The sequence below is a fragment of the Triticum dicoccoides genome, chromosome 5A, assembly GCF_002162155.2.
Source record: "Triticum dicoccoides isolate Atlit2015 ecotype Zavitan chromosome 5A, WEW_v2.0, whole genome shotgun sequence".
Classification (NCBI taxonomy): domain Eukaryota; kingdom Viridiplantae; phylum Streptophyta; class Magnoliopsida; order Poales; family Poaceae; genus Triticum; species Triticum dicoccoides.
The window spans coordinates 420,176,636-420,196,955 of NC_041388.1; the positions used below are offsets into that span (position 1 = coordinate 420,176,636).

Genomic DNA, 20,320 nt, shown 5'->3' on the forward strand with positions numbered 1-20,320 from the left:
GGTCCTTATGTTTTTAAAATCCATGGTCTGGTATATCATCGTATAGGATCACTATTGCCCAACAGAGGTGCTACTCCAAAATTTTCTGAATTGTATATTCATGACACGCATAATGAGGTGAGCAATAGAATTAAGGCTGTGATGTCTGAAGATGGTGAAAAAGAGAGTGGTATGGATAGAGCGATAGCTGATGGTCTAATGGAAATGCTTAATGAATTCAACCCTCTTGTGCAGACAGCAGGTCGGCTTTCTCTCGCCGCTCTGAACTGCAGGACTCGCTGGATGGATGTGAATGTGAGCAACCAAACTATCAGGTGAGAATAGCTTCGTGTGGCTCTTTATTTTTTGAGCTGGTCAAGTGATTCTAGGAGACTCATATTCTGTTTCATTACTTTTTTATCTGTGATGTCTGGACTTTCTTTGAGGCTCATATTCTTTTTTTTATTGTTCACAAGATAGGTTAGATTTTTGTGGCATATCACTATGAGGAAGCCGACAACCTGGATTGCCAATTACCTCCGCAGGGTGCCCCATTTTTTGATGTCATGATTATCCGCGTTCGAGAACCGGTGGATCATTTTGTAACTTATGCAGGTTATGTGCACATTGAGAGTTTCTTCTGCTCGTGGCAGCCGTCGTCCACATGCTCCTCCTAAAGTTCCTCCTTGTCACCACGAGTGGATGCCGGTGAGGCCAGCCTTCCCGGACTGGTATGGTATAATACCCATATTTCTCTGTAGGTGCATTCGGTTTTTGTCTTGAAGAACCAAGAACAATCCTGTTTTGATAAGGGTGGCAATTTTACAAGCTTTGGTTCTAACAGTAATCTGCCTGGTTTCAGCTATCTTCTCATGCTGCTGCAACAACTTCATAAATTGTGACTTGAGACACCTCCCTGCGGATTACCATCAATACTTACAAGAAAATGAGGTGAAAGTGAGTACAGTTGAAAGCTACCCTATGAATAATGGAGGATGCACCAGCAGGTCAATTAACTCCTCATCCTGCAAATCATGCCTGATCTTAGCTGAACTAAATCTTTGTGATATTAGCGACCACTTTTGTATTTCAAGACAAATCAACACCCAACCACCATCCACGGGTAAAATGTTGCATGTTTTCTTTTTTCTTTTGAGGAAGAATGTGGTATAATTTCAGTTGGTCCTGTATATAATTACACATGTTACACAATTTTTGCTTGCTTTGGTACCAATTACCAAGGATAGTTTGTCCAAAAAGTTTGGATATGCGGGAGCTTTGTGCCCATTCGCAGAAACATTTTGAACACTCACACAGTTGGTTTTACAAATCAAAATAATTGTAATTTTGAAATTATGTGGGGAGCATGGAACCTGAATCCCTTAAGGCCTTCCCATCTCATGTTTGGAAGAAGTTACGGTATTGATTGGTTAGGGTTTTTTTTGCAGCAATGTGAAGCAAAATTTTCAGAGATTCAAGCATGCAAGTAAGTGTTGCCTATCCCTGTGATGTTCTCTACTAACTTGTCGACATTAATGATCTTCCCATTTAGTTTGTGCTTGCGTATACTACATACCATGATGTATTCCAAGGACAATGTTTGGATGTTTGGTAGACGAATTTTCAGTTTTAATTCAGCATGGGCACTGGGACCGGGGATCAAGTAGAGAGGTGATAGAAGAAGAAATTTATTCAAATGATGATTATTAACATTCTCGTATGCATTTTTAGTACCTTATGTAGGACATTTCAACTGTCATTATTAACTTTAGCTTAACATAGATTGTTTGTGTCCTCCAGTGAAGTAACTTTTAGATTGATGTATTAGTACTTACAATTATATTTGCTTCATTGCAGTGCTTGGTTTGAGAAGCTTCACAAGCAGAGAGTTGCTGAATTGAAAAGGGAGGCGGCTCGGCGCCGCCGACTCCCCACTGGCCATCGAGCATGGGCACCGTCATGATACTTCTGTTATGCGACTATTCTCTGGGGGCATGGTATATGGCCAAGCTGATTATAGAGAAGGGATACACGGGTGCCCAGGTCATGAATGTCATCTTTGCGGTGCTTACCCACTCTGTAAGTTAGTGATCTCCATGCCTATCTGTAGTGTCATATTTTTAAAAGAGAAGGGATACACCGGAGACGAGCTGATTATAGAGAATGTGATTTAAAAGAACCATGCCAGAGGTTTTCTAGGGGCTGCTATTTTTTGTTGCTATCGGTAGTGTTATATTTTTAACCATGTTGTTTGTATGTGTTGTTAGAACGTTGCAGTATGATTGTGCATACAATAACGCTTAAGAGGAGCACCCTCGTCATGTCCGATAGCTATATTTACCTGTGCCCAAATCACTTTTGTTATATATAATCAAGGCTCAACCTAGATCTAAGGATGTATGTAAGCTAGATAAGTGCGCGCATCACCGCTCAGGAGGCGTGCCAATGGCACGCCCCAACCACTAGTAGATTGTAATGGTGGAGCAAGGCCGGCTGGGCGGATCGTGGCGGCGGTAGAAACTAGGCGAACCCCGAGAAGAGGGTACGATGGACCGGCGATTCAATCCATTCAAGGGGCCAGGGGGTGTGGTGGCTACAGTTTCGACAGCAGAGACCGGACGGTGGATATGGCGAGCGACCTGGGTTTCAGGAGTCTCTTTGGGTTCATGGCCTGGCCGATCTTGAACACAGCCCACGCCGTGCCTAGGGCGTGGCCGGCTGCATCGAGCCCTTCATTCGTCGCAGCAGCGGCTTTCTCTCCGTACCTGAACAGAAGAAGCACCGTATGAGGGAAAATGCTCCGAATCCTGGTCCAAGACCAAGAGAGAGTAGGAACAAGGATGTACGGCAGAACAACACATACTTGTGAGACACATATATCATGTGTCTGTGTGGTATATTGATCTTGTTTCATGGTATGCTTAAGTTTGGCATCATTTTCATGGTTCACACCACGCAAATATTAACATAGGTCACATTCTCTTTCAAGAAAAAAGATGACATACCAAATCCATCAAGCGAAGCAAGAACAATCTCTCCAGGCAATAGGTTGAAAAACTTCTTGCCAGCTTCTGAGTTAGCTAATGAACCTGTAAAATAGCCAGTAACCTTCACGACTCCAGACAGTATTCCAGCAGCCACTTTCTCAGACATTTTTGTCACCTTCTTAACCCTGCTAGAAACGACATGTACTGATTCTTTATGGCTGACAGTAACAGAAATATTTGACTGAAATTATCTGTGTCCAAATTGTGTAATTAAGCCCAAAGGATTACTTGACTAATTTGCATAGATTATGCTTGCCAACCATAGACTTTCTTTTTAATACAACCTGAATAACATCGAATGCAAATGAGATGCCCAAGATGGCACATTGTATCACGATCTAAAGTTGTACTACTAGAGTTGCGTCATTTAATTTGGATCGAAGGGAGTACTAATCTACTCTGACTACGAGGGTGCTTGGATCCAAGAGACTTATCTTAGTCTGACTAAAATAGTCTCTTTATCTCTTTAAGAGGCTAAAGTTTCAAGCACCCCTGACTAAGAGGGGCTAAAACTAGTATTGAGACTAAATTTTTTTAGTCATGGGTACTCCTACTAAAATGTGGATTAGCCATCTCTCTCCTTATTTAACTCCTCTCCTTTAACTCAGGCGAGTTCTGGATTGAAGAGTTTCGAGGATAATAAATGCTCATTAACTTGATTTTAGTCTCTCTAGTATTTGGATCCAAGCATGGATGAGGCTAGCAAGTTTTAGTCCCATTACTTTTAGTCATGAGACTAAAACGTATCCAAGCACCCTCTACGAACTGTGATGTGCCCAAAACCTGAAACATTTACTCATTATGCATCACAGATCTTACTGGATAAGCTTGCATGGCTGCAAATTAAGAACACATTTGATATGAACAAGTGAGAAGCAAAGTAATACATTTTCATCCGTTTGAGCATCTCCGGGCTGACCTCGGCCTCAGCATCACCGGGCTGGATCCTCTTCCTGAGCACCTCGTTCCCCCACCGGAGCCTCTCCACCGTCATCTCGCCGCACCACAGTATCCCCTTGGCCAGGTTGTCGGCGCCCATCGCGATCGCCTTCGCCACGGTGTCACCGTACTCCTTGACGTTCGGCGCCACGGTCGTCCAGTACGCGGCCGCCTCCACCTCGCCGCGCACCCTGTGGGCGAGCCCCTCGCTGCCGGCAACAGAATGGGCCGAGAACCTGGTGTAGGTGGCGAGGACGCCGTCGAGGCGCGGGTCGGGGTTGGAGAGCGTGAGGCCGTAGTGGAGCGGGTAGTCGGGGGAGGCGGGGACGGCGAGGGAGGAGTAGTGGCGGGGGTCGAGCTTGACGGCGGCGACGTCGCGGGCGAGGGGCCACTGGATGGGGCCGAGCCGCGCGATGGCGGCGAGGGACGTGTCGCCGGCGCGGATGCGGGGCAGATAGAGGTCGCCGGCGGCGAGCGGGAGGCTGCGTCGGCGATCGATGAGGTGGAGCTGCGCGCCGGGGAGGCGGAGGAGCACGTCCTCCGAGGGCGCCGGCGCGCCGGGCAAAGACGGGATCTCGACCCGTGGTTCAGCCGCACCATCCCGTACGGCGCTCCGCCCGTGGTTCTCAGCAACGGCGAAGGGTCCTTGGGGCCCATGACGGCGGGGCTCCTCGAGGCGGCAAGCCAGCGATGCCGCTCCTTCTGCTGGTGGACGAAGTGGGGATCGAGTTGTGTCGTGAGTGTGAAGTATGACTTTGGCAGACAGCTCTAACGGCCCACCGTGACGGAACCGGATCCTCTAACACAGACAAAGAAAATCACGATACTACAGTTAGCCTAGTGTAAAATGAGGAATGAAAGCTAGAAACTGTTAGTATTAGGTAGTTAGCGGGTTGTTTACTGTTGGTATTCACTATAGATATAAATAATTTAAAATTAATTTTATTTCATCATCAATTTATTTGTATGTAATTATTATAAATGTACATAGTAGATCATCAATTTTGAAATTAATTTAAATCATTTTAGCCTTAATCATATGAATAGAAATGAGAAAAGTTAGGGCATCGTAACTTCTCTAACTTTTCTTTTCAATATTAGAGGATCCAGTTCCCACCCCTACCTCCTTTTGACTCGCCTCTATTATTGGTTTCGGTGTTGCTGATCTGTCAAACACATCAGATTGTAGTCTTTTTTTTAGCATAACATCAGATTGTAGTCGATTCGGCCTTTCTAGTCTCGTACAGGGCGTAGCCAATGTGCACGAGTACTAGCTTTTTTGTTTTTCGTTTACGGAGCTGGGCTATATGGGTTTTTCTTCATCTATTTTTTACCCAACTGAATAAGAGAAAGAGGATATGATCGAATGATGCGAATAGTTGCTAGCTGTTTGCATTCTTCCTTGAATGCTATTGTCACATGTTTTCATTTTTGAATCATGTTATTGTCATTTGTTGACCGTCGCTTCCAGGGGTCAGCTCTTTGTAGCGACTTTCTTTTCTTTTTTTTTTCCGCATGATTAATTGTTTTTTATTTTTGTTTTTTTATTTCACTAAATGTAGTAGGGCAAAGTTTAATATGCTCCCTCTTACTGCTCATGCAGTAGAACATTATTCTGCTCTTCTCCCTTTTCCTAATTTCGTGTATTCATTTTCTTTAGCTTAATATTCATTTGTTACCATAGTTTGAAAAATTGACTTTTTTAGGGATTTCACTACTTTTTCATTGTTCTCTTCCATTTTTCCATTTTCTATATTTTTTGTTTCCCATTTTCGTCTTTCTTTTTATTCCTCATTTTTATTTAGTATTTTTTGTTTTTTCATTATATTGATATCAAAGCCCATGCCTCCTTTTCGGTAGAAATGCTTTTTCCATGAGTTTTTCAGTCAACAAAATTGTGTGACCTAAGTTTTTAAGTCTGGTCACAACTACAAAATTTTCAAATTGGGTGGTAATTGCAATCCATCAAGTAGGTTGGAAGTGTTAGTTTTTAGATGGAGTCGCAACCTCGAGGTTTCCAAAAACTGATCGCGGACAACCGTTTTTCAAATGTGGACGCAACTGTAGGCTTTTAAGTCGGGGTTGTAAATGCTTTTAAGTCGGGGTTGTAAATGCAAGTTTTCAAGACTAGTCGCAACTGCAAGTTTTCAAGTTGGGTCGCGACTGAATGATTTCAAGCTGGGTTGCAACTATAAGCTTTCATGTTGGGTTGCAACTACAAGGTTTTAGATGTAGTCGCAATTGCAAGTATTCAAAGTCGGGTCGCAACTTCAAGTTTTCAAAGTCAGGTTGCAACAACAAGTTTTCAAAGTCGGGTCTCAACCGCAAGTATTCAAGGTCGGGTCGCAACCGCATGTTTTCAAGGTCGGGTCGCAAGTGCAAGTTTTTAAGGTCGGGTCGCAACTGCAAGTTTTCAAGGTTGGGTCACAACTTCAAGTTTTCAAGTTCGGGTCGCAACTGCAAGTATTTAAAGTCGGGCCGCAAGTGCACGCTTTCAAAGTCGGGTCGCAACTGCAAGTTTTCATGGTCGGGCCGTAACTTCAAGCTTTCAAGGTCGCGTTGCAACTGAAAGTACTCAAAGTCGGGTCGCAACTGCAAGTTTTAATAGTCGAGTCGCAACTGTAAGTTCTCAAAGCGGGTCGCAACTGCAAGTTTTCATAGTCGAGTCACGGCTGCTACTTTTCAAAGTCGGACCGCAACTGCAAGTTTTCATGGCCGGGTCGTAACTGTAAGTTTTCAAGATCGGATCGCAACTGTAAGTATTTGAAGTCAGGTCGCAACTGCCGGTCTTCTAAATGCGTCTTCTTTTTCATGTGATGACAAGCCCAACTAGATAATATTTTTATGTGTACATAGCTAATGAAAATCTATCCCAACACAGCAACAAAAGGAGACTGCCAGCCGAGGCAAAGAAGTAGCAACCAATTCCATACAGACAAACTGCAAACTCCATCATTTTTAAAACAATTTGATGGATTTTTAATACATAAATAAATAATGCATGGGACAAAAGCAGGATAGATCCTATGCTAGACATCATGCTGGTGCTTAACTAAGTAAAAACTGAAAATCAACAAAGAAAACACTATTTTTTAAGACAGCGAAGAAAACACTCAAAAACTGTGTTATGAAAACTAAAATAAGTTGTACAGGCTAGCCCACTAAGACGTATGTGCTTCTCTTATGGACTCGTATTTATGCTCTAGCACGAGCTACAGAGAAACAAAAGGCCAAGCCCCGAAAAACAACATGACGCGTGCAAATCATGGGGAGAAGAAAAAAGTCTAGCCAATATATATGATGATGTCATGTGAATGAGACCATAGATAAATCTCAGCTAGCTGAGTTCCAGGTGCTCCCTATTGGTTTACTTAATGGATAATGGCGTTGAATCCATGTGCACATAAAAAAAATCATGATTCAGTTGATTTATTTGTTGTGGGCGAGTATATATGGTAACGAATTTAACGCGTTTTAATAAAAGAAGGTGACTTGCCTACAGTGAGGTGTACACACATTTAAATTTGGCATAGTACTTGATACCTTATCCGCACCCTCTCCTGTCTCCTGATGCTCTTATCCCCCTTGTCTATTTTCAATGCATTAAGGCTGGTATGCCATTGGTTTAAACTAACTTGTTTTCCCGTGATAAATTGATTTTAGGTGTACTTGCAGGACTAGCGCAGATGATACTATTGTCGAGGGTGTGAAAACAGGTATTCTCGCTAAGCTAGGGTTGGAGGAGCACACAGAATACTGATGCTATTTTGCAGCGGTTGATGGGAACAAGTATTCTTTCTTACACATGTTAATATTATCTATCTGTACACTGTTTAAAATAAAACTCTCATTGGCTTGTATATTTTCTTGCTCATGACAGATGGCCGTTGCGTGAACCACGCCTCGTTGAACATAGAGCTGATCCTAAAAAGAAAGAAAAGAAAAATAAAAAATAAAAAATAAAAAAACGAAACAAAGAAAAATCAGCCTGTATTTTTTTTGAGGGGTAGAAAAATCAGTCCGTAGCTTCCTAAAACCGGAAAAAGGACCAAGTTGGGCCGGGCCAAGTGATGTCAAAAAGAAAAGCGGAAGATTACTGGGCTGTAGTACCAACGCCGCCTAATGGGCATGAACACATTTCCGACTCCTGTCCCGGCTTATTGATTCGATTCCCCAATCGAATCGCCGCCCCCCCTCAAACCCTATCTTAGCTTCTGCCGCCGGCGACGTCGATCGCCGTTGATCATCTCACGCCTTCTTCTTCTTCCTGGTGGCAAGATGTTGGGCGAGACCCAGCTGCCCGTGACGGCGCTGATCGGTCGGAAGCGGCGCTGGGACAAGGACGACGCCGCCGCCAGCTACGAAGAAGGTTCCCGTCTCCTTCCTCCACTCCACCCCCTTTCTCTTTTCTAGTTACCTTCTTCTGTTCACCATGGATTTCTTGATTGTTGTACAGCCAGCGATGGTACCCCGAAGGAGCAAGCCCCTATGGAGATCGCGGCCAGCCCAACAACCCGCGACGAGGAGAAGCAGGAGGACGAGGATATGGGTCTTCCGGCCTGCAAGATGGGTGAGCAACCCCTTACGGAAATTGGAAGTTCGATCGTCTCGATTGTGGAGGAGAAGGAAGTGACCGAGGAGCTTGAGATTCCAATGTGGGACAGCGATGATGATGATGGTGAGTTTATGCTCTCAAGGCAAAGGCAGAGCTCGAGGAGCTTCGCATTGCCTGTGTCAAAAGCATCTCCGAATTGGATCCTAAGTCGAAACTCTTGGTCCCTACCCGCTTCTGCAGCTTCAATATAGCCGGCTTCGACCTCGATAAAGAGTGTGAGTATGCTTGCAATTGTTTCGCTGGCAGTCTGGGTATTGATTGATTGATTGATTGATTGAACATGCAGAGACTGATGAGTGTAGATTTCGCTTCGGCCTCTTCCCTTGGTGTATCTATATGAACAATAAACTAGGCATCTTTTGTTGGCTGGTTCTGACTTGTGTCTCTTGCCTTTGATTTACAGCTAAGTTTGGCCTTGGGCCGCCGCTTGATAGCAATATAACTCCTGAGTTGGAGAAGTACATGGTGACGTCAGCCGTCAACGTCATTTCCGTCAAAGTAATTGAATCTGACCGGGGTTATCCAATCAGCATATATGGTACTGTTCTTGCAAGGGATAGGATTGACTACAGATGTATCTACCTGTTCAGACGTGGAAGGGAAGACCCCCAGATGATCAGCTCCAAGGTGTGCACTAGTCCATCCCTTTGCTTCGTTAGCTTTTACTTACTCGTATATACTAACCAAATCCTAATATTTTTATCCTCTTGATAATAATTCTATTGTGTATACAAGGTGTGTATGCTGAATTTCACCATAATATTATATTATATAATCGCTGGTGCCCTAGTAAGTAGTTTCACAGGTCTGGTATCTGAGCCGAACTTTTTAGACTCAATACAAACTGAAATGCAAGCAGCTCCATTCTTCAATATGGTCTGCTAAAATTTGCTAGGTTTATGCCATGTACTCTTCGGCATTTCTTCTATATGTACTTGTTTCCCTATCAGAACAGGTCCTGCTCTGCAATGTTAACTGGAAAATGTCTCTTGTCATTCGTGGTTGCAATTACCAGTATTCAGAAGCTTAGCGTCATACTCCCTCCGTCCGGAAATACTTCTCCTAAAAATGGATAAAATGAATGTATCTATAACTAAAATAAGTCTAGATACAACCATTCCTAGGACAAGTATTTGCGGATGGAGGGAGTGCCAGATACACGAATTTTAGTAAAAATAGTTTGCGAGTTACCGAGTTAACATTTTGACTGAAAACATTGATAGCTGTTGCAGCTTACTGTTGGTTCACGTTGTAGCTATCTGAGCTTACTGTTTGTTCACGATGTAGCTATCTGAGCTTACTGTTATGTTATGATGTAGCTATCGTAGCATATTGTTTTCTCATGATGTAGCTATCTTAGCGTACTGTTCTGTTGTGACCTCCGCTATTATTTGTCAATATAGTTCCCTAGCAACTTGATTGTTATTGTCATACACTACTATTTCATCAAGTGTTGTGCCTTTTCATATACATCTATCTATCAGATTTCTCCATTTAGTTCTGGTCACTTGTTCAAAACTTGTTGCCTTTTAACTTCATGTGAGGTTTGGTTGCTTATTTTGTACACTGTGGTCTGATTACTTGTTTAACATGCCAGGTTGTAAAAAGTGCCTTTTTTAATGCTGACATGTTTGTTCCGCAAAAAAAAAAGTGTTACCTTCTGTTTAACATGCAAGCCACAAATGCATGGGTATTGGTAGCCAATTTGTATCAGAGGTGATGGATGCTCTGCAGGCTAGTTATACAAGATAATTTTTAAAATTGGTTTCAGTTTATGTGACTAGTCAGTTTGGTTTGGTTAGCATGTCCAGCTACACAGCTTGCTCTACTTACTACGCAGAAACATATTTTGACATTTCCTAAATTACTGTGCAGGATGATATGCTAACATTGACAGGTCCACGACGGGCATTAGTTCCGCTGGATAATATTTACTTTGAGTTCAATCTGAGGGTGAAGGGTGATGCCGGCGACGAAGATTTTAGCAAAGGTGTAATACAGCTCCATGTCGTTCCCTATGACAATGAACCAATCACAAGGGTGCTTAGTAGTTGGCTGAGCAGAGTGGAGTTGGTGCTCGCACCTGTTGATGGTCCAGTGGCAGCTAGCCTTGAAGTCAAGATTTTGAAAGGAGCACCACCTTTGACTGGCAAAATATGTGCTGGGACTAGTGAAAATCCTGAGACTCAGATGATTGTGTATGATAGTAGAGATATGAAGAGCGGTTCCTCTGTTGTGTTAAGTCGCAACTTGGTAGCTGTCCCTGACCCGGATGAAGAAGACGATGAAATTATTGTCCATGTTCGCTTCCTTAATGATGGCGATGACGAGGATGCAGGCACCTTGGTCAGCGTAGCATACCCTGCTGAAGAGCAAGTCTGCAGTCATGGCGCCTGGGAGCTGCAAGTGAACGTTGCCTGGACTGCCATCCTGTCCAAGCCGAGGGCAAAATATATCATGAGAAGAGGGAGGAGTACGCCCAGAGCTTTTACTTGCCCTCAGTATGAGCCTCTCTTCTGATTGGTCTCTAAGTAACTTGTTCAGAATTTCTGTTCCCGTCCTTGTACATGTAAGAAGCATGCACGACATCAGTCCTGAGTCTGGGTAGGCGCCTCCATCATAGGAGGCATCCACACCTGCGTCCCTTGACTAGGGGAACACAACTCTGAGATTGTCGACGGCCGCGGGCGAGCCAGCCCCGAGCCATTTCCAGGCAAGCTCACATAACGCCATGTCCGTGGTCACCAAGGCCCATCCATGCACTGATGAAACGCTAACATGACCACTGCCACCGAGCACCATACCCATGAGTAGAGCACTAGCACATCTCGGGCCAAGCCTGACCTCTCCTATCCGAAGCACAACCTTCGGTCCGCCCCGGGCCCTGACCTGGCCGCCCGAGCATGAACCCTAGCTTTGAACCTGTCGTCGGCATACATCCAAGAAAAAGAGGTCACCACCGGCACCCCTTGGTGCCGCTTGAAGAACCACAACAGCCACGTCGCTGCAACACATCAAGGCACGCCTTGCTTCCCTGCCCCAACCAAGACCCCAGCAGCACGGCACCGCCCGCGAAGAGCGAGCTGAGGCAGCCAGCCAGCGCCACCTAGGCACACGCCACCTAGGCACGCGCCACCATTTGGCCACAACAGTCGCTGTGGCCAGGTGCACACCACCTGGCGTGTTGTCCTCGACCCGCGCCGCGAGCAGCCACCGCCGCTCAGGTCTGGCTCGCCGCCGCAGTCGCCACCGCATGCCCCACCACCAATAGCTCCGCCTAAAGCCTGGCAGAAGCACCGGCGCCCACCATGGCGATAAAGGGGCCGCGTCGCGCCGCGCCAACCCCCGACCACCATGGGAATGAGAAGGCCCCGCCACTGCCGGCTCTAGTTGGGCTTTGCCCGGTCGAGCCTCGGGGCGGCAGCAGGAGATGTGGGATAAGGTGGGAAGAGGGCTGGCGGCGGCGGATTTGCCCCCTCCCCACTCCCTCCCGCGTGGAGGGAGAAAGGGGACCTTCTTCAATGTTGTTTTCTCACAAAAAAACCTTGCAAAAAAAAAAGCAGCAGGTGCACTCATACCAAAAGCAACACATATTGTTTTGGCTCTAAATCTTAAAACTGCCATGAAATCTGCAACTTAAATACTTTTCAACTAGAACACTACCTGCAATTTCTACTATAAATGACGCTAGGCTACCCGCCATTCTGAGGCAACCGCGTGTGCCAAGCCTGTTGGACCGCACGAATCTTTTACTATCGCTTTGTTTTGACCACTAGCGCTTGGTCGGGCGTTAGTTCATTTTTACATTCATAGCTAATTCAAGAGTGGATGACGGGTGGGGCTTATTAGCCATGGGGCTGACAAAACTACTGGTTTCATTTCAAGTTTGCGTACGTGAGAAGTTTTACCGGAGTGAGATACACGGAAACATGGGGTGGATTTCGCGTGCTTTAGCTGTGAAATCCTAAAATCAATCCCCACGCACCTCGAGCCCCACGTCCAGCCCCTCCTTCACCGCTCTCCACTCCTACGCTCCCTCGCGCAGGGAGAATTTCAGGTGCTCCCGCACCTCCCGTTATACACTGATACGAGAGTTTGTGATTCGTTAGATCAAATATCGAACGGTTAGCGTTTCGGTCTATAGACCTGCGCAAAATTACAGGGCTTCTTGGTTTTTTTTTTGCAAGTTTGCACAAGCTCTTTGTGTGACCACGGGATCTTTCATCCGACGGATCACGAGCTCTCGTATCACCGTATCACGGGAGGTGCGGGAGAGCACCAGAAATTCTCCCTGGCTACACCGTCGTACTCTTCCTCCTAAACCCCACTGTTGTCAATGTAGCACTGGAGATGGTTGCCTGCACGTACACACATGGACTTAATCCACCTGTGGCTGAGTTGGTCGCTAGCCGTGCAAGCTCTAATGACCGACACCATAAACGCCACACATCGGTATCCTGTACCACGAACCATGCGCAACGCCGTTCTTCTCCAATGGATCTAGCCTCATCGTACCGTATGGACCGCGCGCGGCCACAACCAGGTCGTCTTTTTCGTTTTTCCTCCTCCTGAAGAGACCTGGATCGGAGTGGCGGTAGACAGCAGAGGAAAGGGAGTGAACCTTTTTTGACGTCCGGAAAGGGAGTGAACCTTGAAGGTGGAGAAAAGGAGCCCCAACGATTACCGCCGGTACCACGGGCATATTCCGGCGACAGTGGCGGAGCCAGGAATATTTTTTAGGTGTGGCAGAGTTTGTGAGGGGAAAAAACAATGTAGTAACATATAACTATGTGACGTTCCTGCTTGCTGCCTCTCTTGACGGTGATCGCTGCCATGCCCACCACGCTGACTAAAGATCGCGTGGTTGCTCTGTAATCGCTGCCTCTGTTGCATGCCTTAGGGGTTAGCCGACTAGGGGTCGGTCGGTCGGTCGGTAGTAGGGACAAATATCACAACAAGACAGACATTGCCATGAGTTTGGAGGAGTAGCCGTTGCTCCTAGTTGTATATTGTAATACCTCAGACGATTTGAGTCCGATTAGATCTAGTTTCTTCACCGGAGAGACGGAAAGCGGTGAGGCTCTGGGTTTCGCGGAGTTGGCACTGCTCATCACACAGCTAGAGACAAGCTTGAGGGGCGGCTGCAAGGCGATTCCTGATCAACCGTGCTTGAACGAAACAACTCGTGTATCTCCAATCAACTAGTACATTTTTTTAGCATGTCCAATCAACTGGAGTACATATGAATTGATTTGCAATTGACTGCCAATGGTGTCCTCGTTTAGAACATGGGCTTGTGGGTCATGGGCTTATGTGATGCAAGTCACCTATATTGCTTAATTCTCTCCTTCAGCGGCAGTTAGGCCTCTAACGAGGCAGAAACACGTAGGTAACAATACAACTACCTGGCGAAATACATTCGAGGCCATGAGTTGCCTGCCCCCTGCGAGTATTCATCCTCTAAATTGACGAAACTGACCAAAAAGTGACTCAGCTCAAAGCTTCATACATACAGTATATATATGCAATACTTTTGCCAAATTTTAGGTATGGCGGCTGCCAAACCTCGCCATATAGCTGGATCCGCCCCTGACCGGCGAGCAAGGAGAGGTTTCTGAACCAGAGAACACGTTGCCCTCGCGCAAGGAAAATTCTGTCACCTTTTCCGGCGAGCAAGGAAAATTTGTTAGACGAGAGTTTCTCGGGCAGCTCACCTCAAACGTGGCCTGATTTTTTAGCTCGAAAGTGATGTGCACACGATGTGATCATGCACGATTAGCGGACGACACGAGTACAAGCCATACAGATTAAACAAACGAAAGCAATCCAACGGTGTGTGTGAGTAGTGCGTGAATGCATCGTGTGCACAGCTAGCTTGCACGGTCAGAGCATCTACAAGTGGACGTCTTAAATCCGTCTAAATGTCAGACGGACGTACCGGTCATCGACCAGTAATAAAAATTCACACAGACAGACGCTTCAAGTGGGCCTCAAACGTCCAGTCTGATCAGACCTGGCCCACGCTGGCCCATCCGACTCGATATATATTCCTTCTCATCCGTTGGCCGGATCAAACCCTAGCCACTTCACTCCATCATCCAAAAGCTCCCGTCCGGCGATCTCTGGCCTTCTCCGGCAATGGCGGATAGAGGATCTGACTCTGACAAGTCCGGATCTGTCGACCGGGTGTCATCCCGTGCGGGTTGGAGGAGGCAATGGTTGTCGGCATTGCACTCCGCCGCTCCCGGAAGGACAACATCCGGCCGACAGTAGGATCTGTTTGACGCAACTCCATAGCGACGACACATTGGGCGCCTGGATCCTACGGAGTTGGTTCATCGCGATCCGTGGAGCCTTTAAATCTCCCCTTCCCCATCACCGCTCCGGCGGAGTATGAGTTCCACCGGGAGATGCGTGCCCATCGTGGGAAGGAGAGGATAAGGGCCCACCTCGTTGCCGACATGGCGGCGGTGGAGGCGGCTGATGCGGCGGTGCGGGCGTCCGCAGAGGAGGAAGCTATATGCGCCTGCATTGTAAAGAAGCAACAGTGGAGGAATACCTGAGCCCTCGCCCGAGAGCAAAATCGGGCAGTCCGTGCCATGGCCGGACTGCCACCCAAGGAGGACATCCCCGGGTCAGACAGCTCCAGCGACGAGCAGATCCGGCTCGATCCCTACCGCGTCTTCGACCGTACTTCCGCGAGAAGGACGACAAGGGAGCCGGGAAAGGCAAGGACAGCCGTGGGTGATCTTCTCCATCATAGCCAAACATGCCAAATTTTGATAGTCCGGTGGCATGTTACTGATGTAGTAGTCGGACGATGTGTGTAATGCATTGTTTACGTAATTGCATGAATTTGTATGGATTTGAGATATGCTAATTGAGGTGTCCGGTTGTGAAAAAGGTAATTTGGGGCTTGACCGATCAGTGTCCGCGGACGCGCCCGGGCGCGTCCGCGGGCGTTTAAGGGGTCGAATTTGCCAAATCCGGCGGTAGATGCTCTTAAAAGATTGGTTAGCATCGCATAGATAAAAAATAAACTGCATAGCCACATATATATTTGGCATATATTGATTGAATAATTAGACGCATTATAAAGGAATACTTAAAAAAATTATTAACCCATCAAGACTGAAGTCCTATACTTGACATTGGTGCTTCCATTTTTCTGAATTTATTTCAAACTTTCCAGGTATATACGTTTAATGGATGGAGACATTCCCGTCGACTATGAGGCATACATGCGTGCGTTTATAGCGGTGAGTGTCTGTAAATGTTCGATGGCTACAGGCTATAGAATTCATTAACAACTCATGGAAGGAATGGTTGCTCCAAGTTCTGGCGCCTTTAGATTAAGCTATTAGATGCATGTTATTAATGACCTCGTAGAGAAACAGGTATGTTCGCAATGAAGTGGTTCACAATAAATCAACACCACCAGTGGAGGTCTCTGTTTGTTTTCTTCAAAGTTATCTGGCTTCAATCATCGGAATTAAATTGAATATGAAAGTTGATTCTCGTAAAGGGAAGATGGTCATAGCCCTTGACCAGACTGCTAAAAATAACAACGCTCCAGCTCCGGGTGCTACTTCCATTTGGCGACCTCCAGCACAAGGGTGGGTTAAGTTGAATTCTAACGGTTCATATGTATCGTATGGAGAAATTGGCGTAGGCATGATTCTCAGAGATGATATATGAGCAGTCATCTTCTCAGCATGTAGGAAGTTGTACTCTTGTAGGGAGGCATTAGAAGCGGAGCTTTGCGCATGTAAGGAGGGTTTAGCCTTTACCCTACAGAGAAGTGATTTGTCTATCATTATTGAACTGGATTCAGTCAATGCAGTGAATATGATCCAGAACATGGAAGTTGACAGATCAAACTATGCTCACGTATTTTGTCTATCATTATTCATGACAGATTTTTTTTTTTTTGCTTCTGATGTATGTTTTGAATTTTGATCTGAATTTTTGAGGGGTTATCTTAATATGTGCTGTGAATATGCATGAATTTTTTTTTCAGATTTTTTCGTAATGTTTAAATTTGAATTTAGACCGTAAGGCACACGGTGACATGCAAAGGTGCATGTCATCTGATCTGTGTCCGTTAAACTTGGAACCAGTATATTAATAAGCTGCACGACGTAGGCAACTAGCTAGGCGTTGGAAATAAAAAATGATTTCACGGGCCGGCAATTGGAGGAGCTGCATAAAATAAAGCAACATGGGCCCGTTTGAATACTCTAATTTAGTTAAAGATTAGAGTTAGATTTTAACCCTGAACTAATTTTAAAGTAAGTCTAACCAAAGAGCTGTTTGGATGGTAGAAATTAGATTGATAATAAATATTATTTCTCAATCTTTGACTACTTTGGACCCTATTTGGATGGGAGGTGTAACAATTTTTTACTATTTTTTCTAATGGGCCCATGAGAACTAACCCAAATAAACTTCTCTAGTGTGGGCTAGTTTTTTTGATGGGTTAGATCCAACTAACCCAAACTAATCCATTATGTTTGGATATTTTTAGGTTATTTGAGCCCCAACTAATTAAAACTAACTCTAACTTAGGGCATGTACAATGATGGCATATGGATACATATGCCCCATGACAAAAAGTAATTTGAAATAACTACATTAATTTTTCTCTTCAATGCAAGCTATCATTAGTGGGCTTCATTAAAAAATAGAAAATAAAGACTCTAGTACACACGCATCTCTACTTTTCACTTCAACCTTTTCAGTTTTTGTCACCGGACCATATTTTTCTCTTCAAGCACTCGCCTCCTGAAAAGGAACCCGCTTCCCTATCCGAACCTACTTTACATCATATCCGATCCTATATGACATATAATGCATCACCTTAAGGCTATGCATTGTACATGCCCTTAGGGATCCAAACAGGGCCATGGGAATCGAACGTGAGCAATGCGTCACATTCCGATGATGCAAAATTTGACCTGATTCCTTATTTTTCTGAGTAAAAAATATCAGAAGGGTAGGCCGCCGGAAAATGAGTCATCTCTGACTTAACTAATTCCCAATTGGCAGCAGCAATTCACACTCAGCAGTCATCATCACACACTAGCACCCCAATTGCATTAGTATAAAACTTTTGGGTGATGAAGACGTGACTGTTCCCATGTGATCTTGAACGAACAAAGGTAGATTAATTAACAGCTAAGGGCATGTACAATGGTGCTATCTTAAGAGTGCCACGTAGGATAAATAATGATGTGGAGGAGAGAGAACTCATAAGAAAAGGCTTGTCTTCTCTTATTTAAGAGAAGACAAGAGATGATCTCTTAGCATAATATGTCTCACCACATTTTTAGGAATGACTAGTTATTGAAGATAAGGCTAAGAGATGACCCATTGTAGACTCTTTTTTTTGTCATATCTAAATTACATGCAAGACTTAAGATAAGACTACCTTATCAACCATTGTATATGCCCTAACGAACATGGACGCGCTTGTTTGTTTGTTTGTCTGCAGGCTGGTGCCACCAGAACGGCGTGTTGCTGCTGGTGTACGACCTGATGCCCAACGGCAGCCTGGACCGGCACCTCTTCGGCCGCCCCGGCGACGCTCCGGTCCTCACATGGGAGCAGCGCTACAAGGTGGCGGCCGGCGTCGCGTCGGCGCTCAACTACCTTCACCACGACTACGACCACGTGGTGATCCACCGGGACATGAAGCCGTCCAACATCATGCTGGACGCCGCCTTCAACGCCCGCCTCGGCGACTTCGGCCTCGCCCGCGCGCTCGACGCCGACAAGACCTCCTACACCGACCGGGCCGGCCTGCCGGGCACGCTGGGCTACATCGCGCCTGAGTGCTTCCACACCGGCGGGGCCACCCGGGAGTTGGACGTCTTCGGCTTCGGCGCCGTCGTGCTGGAGATCGTCTGCGGCCGCCGGAACTCCTGCTGCCACCCCGCCGGGTGCAGCCAGCTGCTGGAGGAGGCGTGGGAGCTCCATGGCGCGGGGAGCGTCCTCGAGGCCGTCGACCCCAGGCTCGCCGGCGCGTTCGACGAGGCCGAGGCGGAGAGACTTCTGCTGCTGGGCCTCGCGTGCAGCCACCCCAACCCTGGGGAGCGGCCCACGGCGCAGGCCATCCTGCAGATCCTGACGCACTCCGCTCCGCCTCCGGACGTGCCGCCGTCGAGGCCGGCTGTGCTCGTGAAGGGCGACGAGGAGATGTGTACCTCCGGCAGCTCGGCCACCTGCAGCACGGTGATGACCTCGTCGCTGTTGAGATAATATAATGGTGGATTGATGGATGGTCACAATATCAGAACCCGCCCGGCGAGTTAGGTGCAATTCGATGGTCATGTGAGAGACGACTAAGTAAATTTTTTACCGGTGTCGGGAGCTAGCGGTGAAGCATCCGCCGTCCACTGCTTATATTGGGATTTGTGCTTGCTTTGCATGTATAACATGAGATATCTTTTCTAATGTTATACAGAAGAGCATCTCCAGCCGCGTCCCAGAAAGGCCTTTCCAGACGTTCTTTTTACGTCGGCGCTGAAAAAACGACCCAGTCACGCCCTCAGGAGCTCGATTTTCGCCGGCCTGAGCCGAAAACAGCGCCGGCGGATCCAGGCCGGACCCGACGCGCTGGGAGGCGCCCGGGGGCGTCGGGGCGAACTGTTTTGGCGCGAAAAAGCCATGGGCCAGCCGCGTCAGGGACACGGCGGCTCGTCTTCCCCCCAACTGCCTCGGTTCCCGCGGAAAATCAATGGCAAAGCTGCCGCCGGTTAGCCTTGCCATTGATTCCTCACGGGCGGCGCGTCTCGGGACGGCATGCCGACGCCTCCCCTCCCTCGCGCGCGTACACACGGCGCGGAGCGGCTATAAAAGCCGACGGTTCTCGCCGGTGCCCAGACCAGACTCGCCCCTCGCCGCCGCCCAGCCCCTCTCTCTCCGTCTCCGTCTTCCTCTCCCGAGCGCCACCGGCAGCCCCTCTCTCTCCCTCTCTACCACCGCCGAGCCCGTCGCCATGGCAGAGCGCTTCCCTGGAGACGAGGCGGCGGTGAACGGCTTCGGCTGGCGTTCGCTCCGCGAACAGGAGTCCTGGCTCCTGTTCCAAGCGAACATCCCGGCGCCGCCGGACGTGCGCGCCGGGCCGACGGGGTGGCGGCTCAGCGACGGGAGAGTGCCCGTTCCTCCGTTACCCGACGCCGTGGCGAAGCTAACGTACTTCGTCGAGGAGGTCGAGGTCGCGCGCGCGACGAGCGCTCCCTCCCTTTTGCATGCAATTGTAGTTAGAGAGAGCCAGAGAGTGGCTAGAAGGACAATTGCATGCATTCTCTCTCTCCATGCAAAAGGTGGGTATTTTATTTTGTAGTTATATTTTGAATGATCGATATATTTTGAACTAAATCTCCGTTTTTGAAACTTTTTTTATATTTGAATTCGTAGCGAGAAGATCATCAGAACAAAATCAATTATGGATGCATTTGAACTAGTTTTATTTTTACCGATTTCATAAAACATATTTCACTCAATTAAAAAATAATTTTCACTCATTTTATAAAACTGCTTCCACTCATGTTGCCAGAGTGGAATAACCATCTTGGCAAACATACTAAAAAAATTGAATGAAATACGTGGACTGCAATGCTATAATTTAAACGAGCTTAAAATTGAGTGAAATGACAAAAATGAAAAAAAGGCCGTTTCACACCAAAAAGATATATTTCACTTATTTCAAACAACTTATTTCACTTATTTCAGAAAA

The 20,320-nt window shown here is 46.7% G+C and overlaps 2 protein-coding genes and 2 pseudogenes across 18 annotated transcripts in view; 3 read left to right on the top strand and 1 right to left on the bottom strand.

The window, feature by feature from the left end:
* LOC119301975 overlaps positions 1 to 2,161 on the top strand; it is a 4,133-nt gene extending 1,972 nt beyond the window's left edge. For 5 of the 17 annotated variants that reach the window (XM_037578984.1, XM_037578985.1, XM_037578989.1 and 2 more), the window contains 4 exons: positions 235 to 314; positions 460 to 525; positions 595 to 715; positions 842 to 1,416. In XM_037578984.1, the coding sequence (XP_037434881.1) occupies positions 235 to 314; positions 460 to 525; positions 595 to 715; positions 842 to 1,152 (578 nt within the window). In that variant the 3' untranslated portion in view covers positions 1,153 to 1,416. The other 12 variants (XR_005147271.1, XR_005147270.1, XR_005147273.1 and 9 more) reach the window with 8 other exon arrangements.
* Positions 2,162 to 2,400: 239 nt separating this feature from the next.
* Positions 2,401 to 5,704, bottom strand: LOC119299660 (annotated as a pseudogene).
* Positions 5,705 to 8,147: 2,443 nt separating this feature from the next.
* LOC119301974 lies at positions 8,148 to 11,142 on the top strand (annotated as a pseudogene).
* A 6,894-nt stretch (positions 11,143 to 18,036) lies between these two features.
* LOC119299661 (L-type lectin-domain containing receptor kinase VIII.1-like) lies at positions 18,037 to 19,016 on the top strand (the record flags this gene model as incomplete). Its single annotated transcript, XM_037576825.1, has 1 exon — positions 18,037 to 19,016. A coding segment is annotated over one exon (804 nt), but the record flags the coding sequence as incomplete, so codon positions are not given.
* Positions 19,017 to 20,320: the final 1,304 nt, after the last annotated feature.